This window comes from Anolis carolinensis, chromosome 3, assembly GCF_035594765.1.
Source record: "Anolis carolinensis isolate JA03-04 chromosome 3, rAnoCar3.1.pri, whole genome shotgun sequence".
In the NCBI taxonomy this organism is placed as follows: Eukaryota; Metazoa; Chordata; class Lepidosauria; order Squamata; family Dactyloidae; genus Anolis; species Anolis carolinensis.
The window spans coordinates 80,294,502-80,307,613 of NC_085843.1; the positions used below are offsets into that span (position 1 = coordinate 80,294,502).

General features: G+C 40.4%; 1 protein-coding gene across 6 annotated transcripts in view; it reads right to left on the reverse strand.

The window, feature by feature from the left end:
• dscam (DS cell adhesion molecule) overlaps positions 1-12,839 on the reverse strand; it is a 445,521-nt gene extending 432,682 nt beyond the window's left edge. For 2 of the 6 annotated variants that reach the window (XR_010004224.1, XM_016992455.2), the window contains exon 1: positions 12,101-12,833. Coding sequence is in view for 5 of the 6 variants with exons in the window: in XM_016992455.2 (XP_016847944.1) it covers positions 12,101-12,143 (43 nt within the window). In the remaining variant the exon portion in view is untranslated. Of the gene's footprint in view, positions 1-12,100 lie in introns of all 6 variants that reach the window. The other 4 variants (XM_062975122.1, XM_062975123.1, XM_008107492.2 and 1 more) reach the window with 3 other exon arrangements.
• Positions 12,840-13,112: the final 273 nt, after the last annotated feature.

Below are 13,112 nucleotides of genomic sequence, written 5' to 3' on the forward strand. Positions count from 1 at the left end.
CGCTGTAAAACAAGTCCAACTGATTGCAAAGATCTTTATTCCCAGGTGGGTTTAGAATTGCATATTGAATCTCATTCAGGTTGGAAGGGCTGACTTCTGTGTATGGAATCCATTATTAATAAGAAAATATATTTCATTGGTGGTATCCAGCAGGCACTTCTGTATTGTCCAGCAGGCATTCTGATGAATGAAATCTGTCACTTTCATCAAATCCTTGGAAGAATAGTGCCATATAGGAATGGCTCATATTAAAGTATGTTCATAAGTAACTCCTGTTTGAAATTGGACGGTGCCTATTCCGATTTGAGTTTAAGATTCAATTTAAATGATTATATTCCTGCAATCACCCCAAAACATACAGAGCACAAAGTCACAAAAAACTCCCAAATGGGACTACTCAGATCAATGAACTACAACCTATTTTGAACAATAACATTACCCTCTCAAAGCAATGTCTTCACTTGCCTACAGATAGCCACCAGATCTCAGTTACCTCCCTAAAGGATACAAGACCTTGCCACAACCCTTTTGCCTGCTCATCTATTCTGGAAATGTCATCACTAACCCTAATCACAACATTCACAATATTAGAGGTATTTCAACTTGCTCATCCTCTAATGCAATATATGCCATCCTCCATCAACAATGCATTTTAACACTATACACTGGGTGAGCAGGCCAGTCTCTGTGCCAGCAGATTAATGAACATAACTCAGGCATCAACAATGGGAATATATAAAAATCAGTTGCAGAACATTTCAGTCTTCCTGGACATTTCATCTCAGGCCTCTGAAAAGTAGTCCTTGGACAAAAAAAAAAACCCCCACAAAGGATGATTCAAAAGAGAAACCGCAGAACTGGAATATATCCACAAACTCCAAACCTTTAGCAGTAGGGTGAACAGTGTGGTTTCCTGACACACTACTCATATTATAAAGCTAGTTAACACTTCATACTCATGAGGGTTCTCTCAGCCAGTTTATCCCATCTCCTCTCTGGTTCCCAGACAGCATCATACTACATTCCAATAAATCCCTCCAGCATTTATGTGATTATCCACCCTTATTGGCTTTAGGCATCATCTTTCCTCCTGTCGTTGTTCCCCAACAACCATTGTTAAAGCTGAATTTGTGGCTTATGCCACCAACGTCCTTCTATCAGCCTTAAAGATACTATAAAATCCCATTAATTCAATGGTTTTACTCTAGTAGAAAGTAACAATTTGATTTAAGTCACAGACCTGAGTCCTTTGGTTAATCACTACTGGAGTGGACCACTGAAACAATTGCTAAATAGTGGCACAACTTGCTAGTAAAACACGTTAGTTAACAACAGGTTTTAAATCTTAATGTCTTTCAACAGAACACTTCCTCGTTTCCTTTGTCAAAATAAAACTGACACGATATCTCATACAAAAAGAATACTCATCAATTTTAAAAACATAGATCAAAGTAATTTTAAAAGCTCAGCAATTGTCCCTTTTGAAAAAGTAAAGTGTTTCTAATAGCTAATGCATTTTTAAATGTATTTTGAAATATTAACAGTGTAAATTATTCCATACTTGCTTACTCAGAAGTCTTACAGAACAATCCTATGCAGATCTACTAAAAAAAAAATCACTGAACTCATTGAGATTCTCTTCCCAAGCAAGTGTGCATTGGATTGCTATGTTAATCTTCCCACACACACAACCACATACACAGGAGGCAGAAATTTAAAAACATATTAAAATACTGAATTAACACCCTCTATATTTTGGTAATGATTAGCACTGAAAACATTTTGTACTTTCTGAATGTCAAAACACTTTTCACACAATACCAACTGTGATAATAAATCACCAGATGCATAAAGGCAAATAAATCTTCAGTACATACACAGATCATACACGCCTTTCAGCTGCAAACCACATGGACGTGCTCCCCCTCCCTGGCTAAAAAAATAATAGTCATATATATGTGGTACAAGATTCCTCTTCAACTTAATTTCCATCATTCAGTACCTACAAAGCATTGTTACAAACACACACGAAATATATCTATTGCCATTGCAATGATTGCAAATTGTAATCAGAGCAAACTGGCAAACCTCATCATTCCTGTTTTACAGAATACAGTATACACATTCTTTATGAAGAGGTCTGCTACCCTTCTAACAAGCATTTCATCAGCTGAACTCAAAGTTATGGCATATGTTTTTAAGAAGAAAATAAAAATATCTGCTAGACAGAACATGAAAATCAAGCCCTACCATTCAAAACTGGTAGGCCTGCAGGCAGCTTCCTATAACCTAATGCAGTGTAGCAAACAAAAGAATATGCAGTTGCATCATAGAAGAATTATACTTGGACAGTGGCACCAAACTATTCCCCAAACAGTATATATAGCCTTTAAAAGATCATATGTGGCATAGGTAATTCTGATGCTGCTTCTAAAGCTGGCATCATTGGATTAGCAGCCATATGCTCAGTCTTCATTTGGGAATGATGCAGTACAGGATTCAGGTGCCTGAGATAGTATTTCATCAATCTTGTCAATTTATTTTCATCTGCAATTTTAACCAAATCTCATTTCACTAAACAGATAATTGTTTGGACTATGCCAAAAATACTTTGCCAATGATCCTGATTCCAAATTTAGTCCGTTCTATTATATTGCAGTCTCTTCCTGCCTCCTCCATCCAAATTATAGGAAAGGATTGGGTAACAAACATTTGGTGTTGAGGAGCCTCTTATCAAAGCATGCATATTTAAAACTGACTTTCTATAAATAGGATTGCTGGTTCACTCTTCCTCACTGCCCCCAAAGTAAAAGATAGCTTAAATAAAGAGAAAGACAAGACTCATTGATCCCTCTGGATGTGAACTGAGGGACACAAGCAAAAGTGAGGAGAGCTTGGAAATACCTAGTTACAAAAAAATGAACTGCTTAGAATTAATTCCTTTTGCAATAGCTAAAACATAACTATAGGTCCATCCACACTGTAGAATGCATAGTTTGACACCACTTTAAACTGCCATGGCTCAATGGAATGGAATCATGGGACTTGTGTTTCAAGCTGCATTAATTTGACAGCGTAGATGCACCCTATGTTACATTTAGATTGTAGCATAACAAGGAATAACGCCATTCCTTTTATAATACAACTATAACCAGAGATCTAAGTTCCTTTTTATGTATGTGAGATGCTTACAGTTCAAGTATATTTTGTACTACAGATCAACAGTTTTTAGCCTCTGTATGTTTTGTTTCAGTAACTAAAAGGGTTGTCGTTTAGATGATTTTGCAAAACAGGAAAGTAAGAGTCCCTTTTTAAAGATATTATTATAATGGCACCTTGCTGTTTTGTGGGTGTTTATTGATAACAATAACCAAGTTTCCAAGTTCAATGAAAAGAAAGGACACACACACTTTCATACATGAATGTATACATGATCCTATGTACATAAATCATATGCCAGTTTGTGTAAATCAGAATTCCGATTAGAGAATATACTGTTTAGATACTGAGCATACTCCTCGTATTTTTCTCAATCTTAAAAGTTACTCAGGGATAAATAAACTATTCATCCCAAAAACAAGAACATGTTTGTGGACATACAGGAACACCTGTAGATGCAAGCACTGGATCCAAGTATTGATGATTCTCAGAATATTGAACATGTGACCCTTCAGAGCTTGTTGTAACTTCAATCAATCTTAGTTCTAGTGGTGTATAATTGGAGTTACAGCCCACCACATCATCTAGCTAAAGGTTGGGAACCACTTTTTCCATGTCAGGAGTGACTTGAGAAACTGCAAGTCACTTCTGGTGTGAGAGAATTGACCGTCAGCAAGGACGTTGCCCAGCGGATGCCCGGATGAATTCTAGTTAGTAACACATTCTCCATCCCTGTGTGACGATTTCTGTTTTCTGTTCTCACACTATAATTTCTTAAAGCACACTCCTTTCTCTCAGGAATTCTCTCCTTTTCTCCAAAAAAAGGCTATTTGGGTATTACATTATACTATGCAGTCTATATTTCCATTTTTTTGTGGTTCAGCCAAAAGAAATTCTTCTGAAGAATTGAAAAAGAAAGAGAACGTGCCTTAAGTGGCCTTAGCCCATATGCAGTTCCCATGTGAGCAGATCCTTGACACAGCCATTCAATCCTGCCTCCTATGGACAAAGGTGTGTTATTTTAATCTGCACATCCTTGGACCATACAGACTTCCTATAACCCTGTCTCCACCATAGTCACTTTGGCCATAACCCTCACTATGCAGCTCAAGTAGTTTCCCTTGTGGGTAGATTTGCTTGTATGCGAACACTTAACCCTGCAGTGGCAAGTACCAGCTACTTGCTTAGTAGTGCCTCTCCCAAATCATCAGTTTTGTTGCTGTTTAGAGCTGAACTCTTCTTACCAAACAGCTACCGTGTTTCCCCGAAAATAAGACAGTGTCTTATATTATTTTTTACTCCCAAAGATGCGCTAGGTCTTACTTTCAGGGGATGTCTTATTTTTCCATGAAGAAGAATTCATATTCATTGTTGAACAAAAAACAATTATTCTATACTGTACAGTAGTTTTCATCACAAACCAAAATAACTAAACCAGACAAACTGTGACTCCTGTCAAGAATTTCTTGTTACTACCATTATTTCCATATACAACTGGTATGTAAGCCGCCCCGAGTCCCTCTGGGGAGATGGAGGTGGGGTATAAAAATAAAATAATTATATAATGATGATGATGATGATTATTATTATTAGTATTATTATTATTATGTACATTTACCAATCCTGCATGCTATGGTGTTTTGTTTGGCAGGCGCCGGGCATGCTTCCAAACAAAAACACTGCTAGGTCTTACTTTCAGGGGAGGCCTTATATTTAGCAATTCAGCAAAACTTCTACTAGGTCTTATTTTTTGGGGATGTCTTATTTTCAGGGAAACAGGGTAGTCAGTAGCACTCCTTCATTGGAAAGAATCCCCCCTCTAGTTGTTTTTCTCACACTAGACTAAAATAGACTTAACTGGGTCTACACACATCAGACTTTTATATGGGTTTGCCACCAAGGTTGGTAGAAGCCTGATTTAAGTGGCCCATTGAGCCCCACACACATCTCTCTCTCCCTGTTCACCCTGTCTCCTCCTTTTTATGTGGGGAGCCGATGTATTTTTAATGTTATTATTATATTTTTAAAATTATTTTCTACTTCTAAAATGTTTAATGTATTTATTTTTATTTGTGTTTTAGTTATTTTTAGCTTATCTTGTTTTAGACATTCATAACCTCCCATGCTGAGAGACACAAACAGCATAATAATAACATAAAGTTGAAATCAAACAAAATAAAATATGCTGAGCATACTGCAAAGGAGGCTATGAACATGATCAGCATCTTCATGTTCCTGGAATGCTTTCATGTTCATGAAAGAGGGAGAAAGGCTTTGGTGGAAACCCTATGCACACATGATCAACTGAATTTTCTATAACAGGTATGTGGCTTCAAATAATTATATTAGCATTGTATCATATTCTCCCCAAGTACTTAAACATTTAATGCATAGATTCTTAATTTTTTAATACAAACCTGTATTAGTCGCAATATGTTCATGGCTGAGCAGTAAACTTAATTAGGAGGCTAACATTTACTGATTTTTTTTAAAATGAACTTATTTCCAAAATATTTACCTATATTTTGGGAGGAATGCTTTGTACTTAATTCATGAATGCTCATAATGTCACCAAAACTGTTATATCAAAATAATCAAGTAGTAGTTACGGTTCAGTAACAAATGTTACATGGTTATATTTCCCTTTCTTTGATACTCCAGCAAATCATTCTAGATACAACATCCAAAGTCTGCTGCTTTCTGGAAAACAATAGCAATATGAGACAGAAAGACCAACAAACTAGGGATATACACATACTGTAATATATAGCCATTTGAATCATAGAATCATAGAATCGTAGAGTTGGAAGAGACCTCACAGGCCATCCAGTCCAACCCCCTGCAAGAAGCAGGAAAATCTCATTCAAAGCACACCTGACAGATGGCCATCCAGCCTCTGCTTAAAAGCCTCCAAAGAAGGAGCCTCCACCACAGTCCGGGGGAGAGAGTTCCACTGCCGAACAGCCCTCACAGTGAGAAAGTTCTTCCTGATGTTCAGGTGGAATCTCCTTTCCTGTAGTTTGAAGCCATTGTTCCGCGTCCTAGTCTCCAGGGCAGCAGAAAACAAGCTTGCTCCCTCCTCTCTATGACTTCCCCTCACATATTTGTATATGGCTATCATGTCTCCTCTCAGCCTTCTCTTCTGCAGGCTAAACATACCCAGCTCTTTAAGCCGCTCCTCATAGGGTTTGTTCTCCAGACCCTTGATCATTTTAGTTGCCCTTTAGTTGGTACCATACTAACTGCCATAACTCACTGCTATAGAATTCTGGGATTTGTAGTTTTGTGCAATATTTCCCCTTCTGTATGAGACTACTCTGGTGCCACAATAAATTAAAAATCCCAGAATTCCATAGTACTGGGCCACTGCAATTAATGTGGTGCCAAACAGCAATAATTCTATACTGTGGATAGGAGGTTGGGCAAGTGTTTTACATGTTGCAGTCTCTCAATGGCCTACATAATAATTGCCTTATTAATCAATATTTCAAATTTATGCTTAGTTCACCTTATATAGAGTTGCTTAGAAAGCCCTTCCTTTAGTTTTGCTGGTTGCTGTTTGTTTCAAGATGGCTATGTACTAAATCTTTTTTGGATTGTCATTGTTGGATTACAAGGCTGTCTCTTTCTCCTTCCCCCCTCCCTCTCTCTCTCTATGAAATGTCAAAAGAAGAACATCTTACTTTGGAATCCCTGAAAGGCAAGGAAGAAGGCTGGAACCATTTTTTACTTCCGAAGCCTTCCTATTCACCAGTTCCTCTGTCCTTCACTTTTATTTGGCCTTCATGGCCATTTATAGCAATGCACATTTGCATGTTTGACACAAATGCCTTTCTCTGTTGCCTTCCCTTCGTTAAAAGGTGCTATTCATGCATCATTTTGTGAAGAGAAGAGAAAAGAAAGTAGAACAGTGTGCTCTAGAAATGACAGGCCAAATGACAAAGTGGAGAGGAGATCTGGAAAGGTGATTGTGTATTCCATCCTCTGAGTAGTTGCTCTCTATTCCTTTTGCTGCTTTTCTGAAATGTTGCCAGTCTTGTGTGGTTTGCTGCCCACTAGTGTCCTACTAAACAGTCTGGAAGGCAGGCAGCATTACAGCACAATACCTGATTATGTATCGGGTGAAGCCCATCAAAAGCCTTTCTGATGCACATTAAAGTGCCACATTAATAGACCACTACCCAACAGAGTAGAATGCTTTACCTGAAATGCATCTGGATTCCTAATTAATGCAAATGTCATATTTCTCCATTATTAGCAAGAAAAAATGTGTGGCTTCTCTGAGAACAGATCAATGTGGGATCAGGCCAACCAAGGCAACAGCTACTGAATATTACTCCTAATACTCTCCAAGTAACATGAAACTGCTACTTAAATCACTAATTCCAAAGTCCCCATTCATATACCCTGTGGTTATAGGTGATGTGTGTGCATTGGGCAAGTATTTAAATTCAATTTTTGCAATCTTAAATAAATTAATTAAAATGTTCCCTTTCTACTTAACATAGCTTCCTGAACCTCCACTCTCCATTCAACTAGGGGAACTCCCTGCATAGAAGCAAACATTTACATATGTGGCCATGGCTGGATGGTAATTAGGTAAAACATACAGGGAATATAACATTTTCCCTTGGATTCAACTGCAGGAAACCCATACATGCAGTCCTTTAAAAAAATGTTAAAATTATACTCAGCAGCTTGGGAGGGGCAAGTAATAGTTATATTCAGTATATCAGTTTTGCCCTACATACAACCCTTTATCTAGTATACCAAACTGTAAAAATCAAAATATTTTTAAAGGATTCCATGCATTACTCCCAGCAGCTCTATTCCCCATTCATGACACTTGTGTCCTCCAAACATGTATTGTTCAATCTATCTTCCATGGTTTAGCTCTCTCCTCAGCCCCTTGGATTCCAATATTCTGAAACACTAATACAATAAAAGCACCCCAGTCATTATACAAGATCAACAAGAACATAAAGAGACCCATGCATTATAGATACCAAGTAGAGTCTTCTTAATAGGAATCTATTTTAGCATTACCTCTGCTTTATTGGTTACACCCTATTTTTTCTATTGATTTTTTAAAAAACGCCGAGCACATTTATGTTGCAGAAGGACATAATACGTTGAACTGGGGCAAATATGAGCATACTGCTTGCAGAAATATCAATACATTAAACATCTAGAGTTTTTAATTTTATGATGCCAAACTGACAACACATGTGTTTGCTTAAAGGTGAATTTTAAAACTGCCATTTTTCACTCAGCTGGTATAACAGTCCTATATTGATTGCAGAAACACAGCTTTTCTTCACTTATGAAATTGCCTCAACGTAGTAGGTAAAACCCATACATTCTTGTTTCTGCTTTGAAACTACTGTGGATACACAAGTCTTATTAGCATCAACTGCTTTAAAAATGTACACTCGTTTCCCTCGGAAAGCACAGAAGATTAATGCTCCATTTTATCTGTATTTTAAGAAATCAGACTTGAGAGCTTAACTACAAAGAACAATTAGCAAGATTTCTGTTCAATGAGAACTGTTTATCTCTCTCGCAAACTATCAGTTTTATTCATAAGGCATCCTATTTATATCAAGCAATGCAGCTTAAATTCAGCACCATGGACACCCTTCCTATTTCGTGCTGTGCTAGGCCTAACCATCTCTACATATTTTTCTTGGGGTAGCAAAATACTGGATTGGATCAACAATGTGCTTAAAAATCAATATTTTAATCTAATGTATAAAACACATTTAACACCACAAATAACCTTACAGGCCACATTCATTTCACATTAGTCTAGTATGTACTGAAAAACATACATACAAACATATTTGCATACTTTTATGTATGCATGTGTTTTAGGATACGGTTTGTTCTTTTAAGAACTTTGAAAGATTTATATTTATGTACACATTTAGAAATAAATAGAAACATTTATCTCATGGAGGCATCATGTCATTGAGAAATGTATTCTTCCTAGGCACATATCCTTTTAACGGTTTCATAAAAGGATATGATTTTACTTGCTACCACTCCTTATCCTTATAGAATATGGCTTTGAACATATACATTCTCTTTCATATGTTATAACAATGTGGTCTGAAGCAAAAAGACCTCTAATATTTCTGTGAACCTTGAAAGAAAATTAAAGTGAAAAGCCTTAGAATTTTTTAGTGTTTTACAATGGAGGAAAGAGCAATGTGCATGAAAGATATAACCTGCATTAAGTGGACAGTTCCCATTTCAGTTATTTATATTCCTATGTGTACATATGAAACACCCTTTGGTATAATTCAAGCACCTTCTGCACTGAGGATTTTAGAGAAGGATCTCGAACCCATTTTCTCCTTGATTTGCAGTGTCAAATGATGGATTTTAAAGCTGTTAATGATTATAAGGGTATATAGGTTAAACTGAACATATGATATCCATAATGTTCCACCCTCTAACATCTCCCATCTGAACACATTGCTTTTAAAAATATTTTACAGATTGCTATTGTGGAGAAGCTTCACAGAACAAGGCTATGTACTGCAACATATCGAGATGGTTATTTTTTTCCCCTACCCACATACTTGTACAAAAACATTTAGATCTATATAGACTGAATTATTTTGTAGTTAGATGTAGTTATGCTCAAAGGTAAACAGTACTATTACAAGTAGACATGCCTAGCCCTTTTTGCTCTTTCTAAACCACTGAAAGCACATTTGTATTCTAAAAGGTCCCTTTCTCAAAAAGGTCACAATCAGAGGGCTATTTCTGTTTGCAATAAAGCAAAAATACATAAATTAATAAAAATAAAAAACACCCTACCTCTCCAAATATTTATGATAAAACCAATTGCCATCACATTTATGGTTAAGACCATTTCTAGAGTTTTATCTTATTTGATTTAGATTGTGCAGACTGCTCTATGTCAAAACATTTAGGACAATTCCAAACATCTTTTCTTTGCCCATCTTTTATGTTCCATTCCATGTTGCTTTAATTTTGTGGTCAATTTGCCTGTTCAGCCTAAAGTCACCCTGCCTGCTCGTGTATTTCTTCATCCAGAGAATGGCAAGGCAGACCTGAAGGCACCCTCATCCGGCATTCCTTCCTCACCCTCTCCTTGAAGCTTCAATTATTTGTATCTTCCAGGAAAATCTCTCATTCTCTCCCTCTCCCCACCTACCAGCTTTCCTCCCTCATTCGTTTTCACTCCCAATATTATTCCATTCTGTAAGCTTTGCCTATTTTGGAAATTGTGTGCTTAATCTTTCCATTTTAACTGTCAGCATATTAATGTGTTTTAAGAAGAGCTACGCTCTCAAATTTGAAAAATGCGAATGCCATCTAGCAGGGAGATCTACCAGCACCAAATAGAACATTATTTCTGTTTTATCACTTTTGAAGCTTTAACATCACTCACATTTGTATAGGTGCAATTTCTTTCCTTAAGAAATAAAGCTGATCTACGGTATAATAAAACCTGTGTATTCACTGGAGTGCTTGGTCAGGGCGCTAGAGAACAGACAGGCAAGAATTCCAATCAAAGCTGAAGGGAAAAAAATACAAGAAGGGAAGGTGTGGGGGGTATATACAGCTTGTCTTTTACCTTTTCATTATTACTTATCTTCCCTAACTTTGAAATTGGTTGAAAGAGTCCCCAGGCCTTTCCAAATGACGTAATGCTTATCAGTGCATAATTTTACATAATTGAGGATGATGAGTATGAGTAAGCAGCATTCCCAATGCCATTAGATGGGAAGGGGGAGATAATAGTTCCCAAACTACCCTCTTCCATGAACAGTAACATGACTTCTCAAATTTTTCATATAAATGGATGGCAGAGCTTTCCAGAAGCTTAGCATCCATGCCCTTCATGCAGCCTGGAATAAAGCCCTGCATTTCCTTAGGAAAGGGCACGGTTTTCTCCATGTCAATCCAATCTTGTGTTGTCGAAGGCTTTCATGGCTGGAATCACTGGGTTGCTGTGGGTTTTCCCAGCTGTATAGCCATGTTCCAGACACATTCTTTCCTGCCGTTTTGCCTGCATCTATGGCAGGCATCCTCAGAGGTTGTGAGGTCTGTTGGAAACTAGGCAAGTGAGATGTATATATCTGTGAAAGGTCTAGGGTGGGAGAAAGAACAGTTGTCTTTTTGAGGCAGGTGTGAATGTTGCAATTGGCCACCTTGATTAGCATTGAATAGCCTTTCAGCTTCAAGGTCTGGCTGCTTACTGCCTGGGGGGAATCCTTTGTTGGGAGGTGTTAGCTGCCCCTCATTGATTCATGTCTGGAATTCCTCTGTTTTCTGAGTGGTATTCTTTATTTACCAAAAAAAATTCTAACTACCAGTATTTTTAAAAAAACTCTAAAATCAGGACAGTAAATAAAGAGTAACATTCTGAAAACAGAGGAATTCCAGACATGAATCAATGAGGGGCAGCTAACACCTCCCAACAAAGGATTCCCCCCAGGCAGTAAGCAGCCAGACCTTGAAGTTGAACGGCTATTCAATGCTAATCAAGGTGGCCAATTGCAACATTTACACCTGCCTCAAACAGACAAGAGTTCTTTCTCCCACTCTGAACATTCCACAGATATACAAACCCCACTTGACTAGTTTCCAACAAACCTCACAACCTCTGAGAATGCCTGTCATAGATGCAGGCAAAACGTCAGGAAAGAATGTTTCTGGAACATGGCCATACATCCCGGAAAACTCACCGCAACCTCACCCAATATTGTTCCATGAGACAGAGAGCACACGGGACTACTGGCTCTCGGGCCGGCTCGGGAAGCTCATTGATTACAGTGCAATTTCTTCGGATAGCACAAGGCATTAAACACAAACGGATTTCCCTAATTAGGAGCAGGAAGGCAGAGCCCCCCCCCTCTACCCCCCCTCCCCCTGCGGCCAGTGCCGGGCGCGAGGGGCTCACCATCCAGGATGCCGTGGAGCAAGAGGGCGGCCAGCATCCACATGCCTCTGGGCAGCCTCCCCGCGCCGCCCTCGCCTCGCTCGCCTCCGCGCTCCGGCCTGGGCTGCCCCCCGAGCAAGTCTCCTGGGCCGAGGAAGGAGAGGGGCGGGCGGCGGGGGCGGGCGGCGGCCGGGTCCAGCGCCGGGGGACGGGCGGGAGAGCGGGCGGGGGGCCGGCTCCTCGGGGCTCCCTCTGCCCCTCCCTCGCCGGGCCAAGCAGGGCGAGGCGGGCGCCGGGGGTCGCTCCGAGGGGGCTGGGCCGGGCGCGCCCTCCTCCTCCTCCTCCTCTTCCTCCACCTGCTTCCTCTGGCCCTTCTGCCTTCTCAGTCCAAGCGGAGCCCGGGCGGGCGCCGGGCGGCGGAGGGCGGCGGTCCACAGGTGAAGCCGAGCGGGGAGCCCCGGGGCTGGGCAGGCGGCAGAGGCGAGACCATCCCGCCGCAGGAGAAGGACAAGGACGGGGAGAAGAAGAAGAAGAAGAAGAAGGGGAAGGAGGGAGGCAGGCAGGCAGAGCAGGTCCCCGCGCGCCGCCTCAGCCGCCCCCCGCCGCACCTCTCCGCCGCAGGAGCAGCGGCCGCGGCAGCAGCAGGCGCATCTTCCTCCTCCTCTTCCTCCTCCTCTTCTTCCTCTCTCGCAGCTCTCCCGCCTGGACGGAGCCCAGCCCAGCAGCGCCTCAGCCGCCCGCCTGCATCACACCTCAAAGCCAGACCCGGCGCCCAGGCAGAAAAGAAGGAGGGGAGGAAGCAAGCGCGGAAGGAGGAGCAGGGCGCCTACATGTTCTCCTCCACTTTGACAAAGTGTTTCCCCCTCCCTTCCCCTGCCTTCCCTTCCCCTGCCTCACCCCACCCGCGCAACAGCTCCTGATTTGCAAACAGAAGGAATGTGTTGACCAGAAGGGAGTCGCTCTGGAAGCCCACCATCTCGTGTCATTTTGTCTTTCGAGCCCTTCCATTCCGCATGCCTTTCTCCCTCGGATG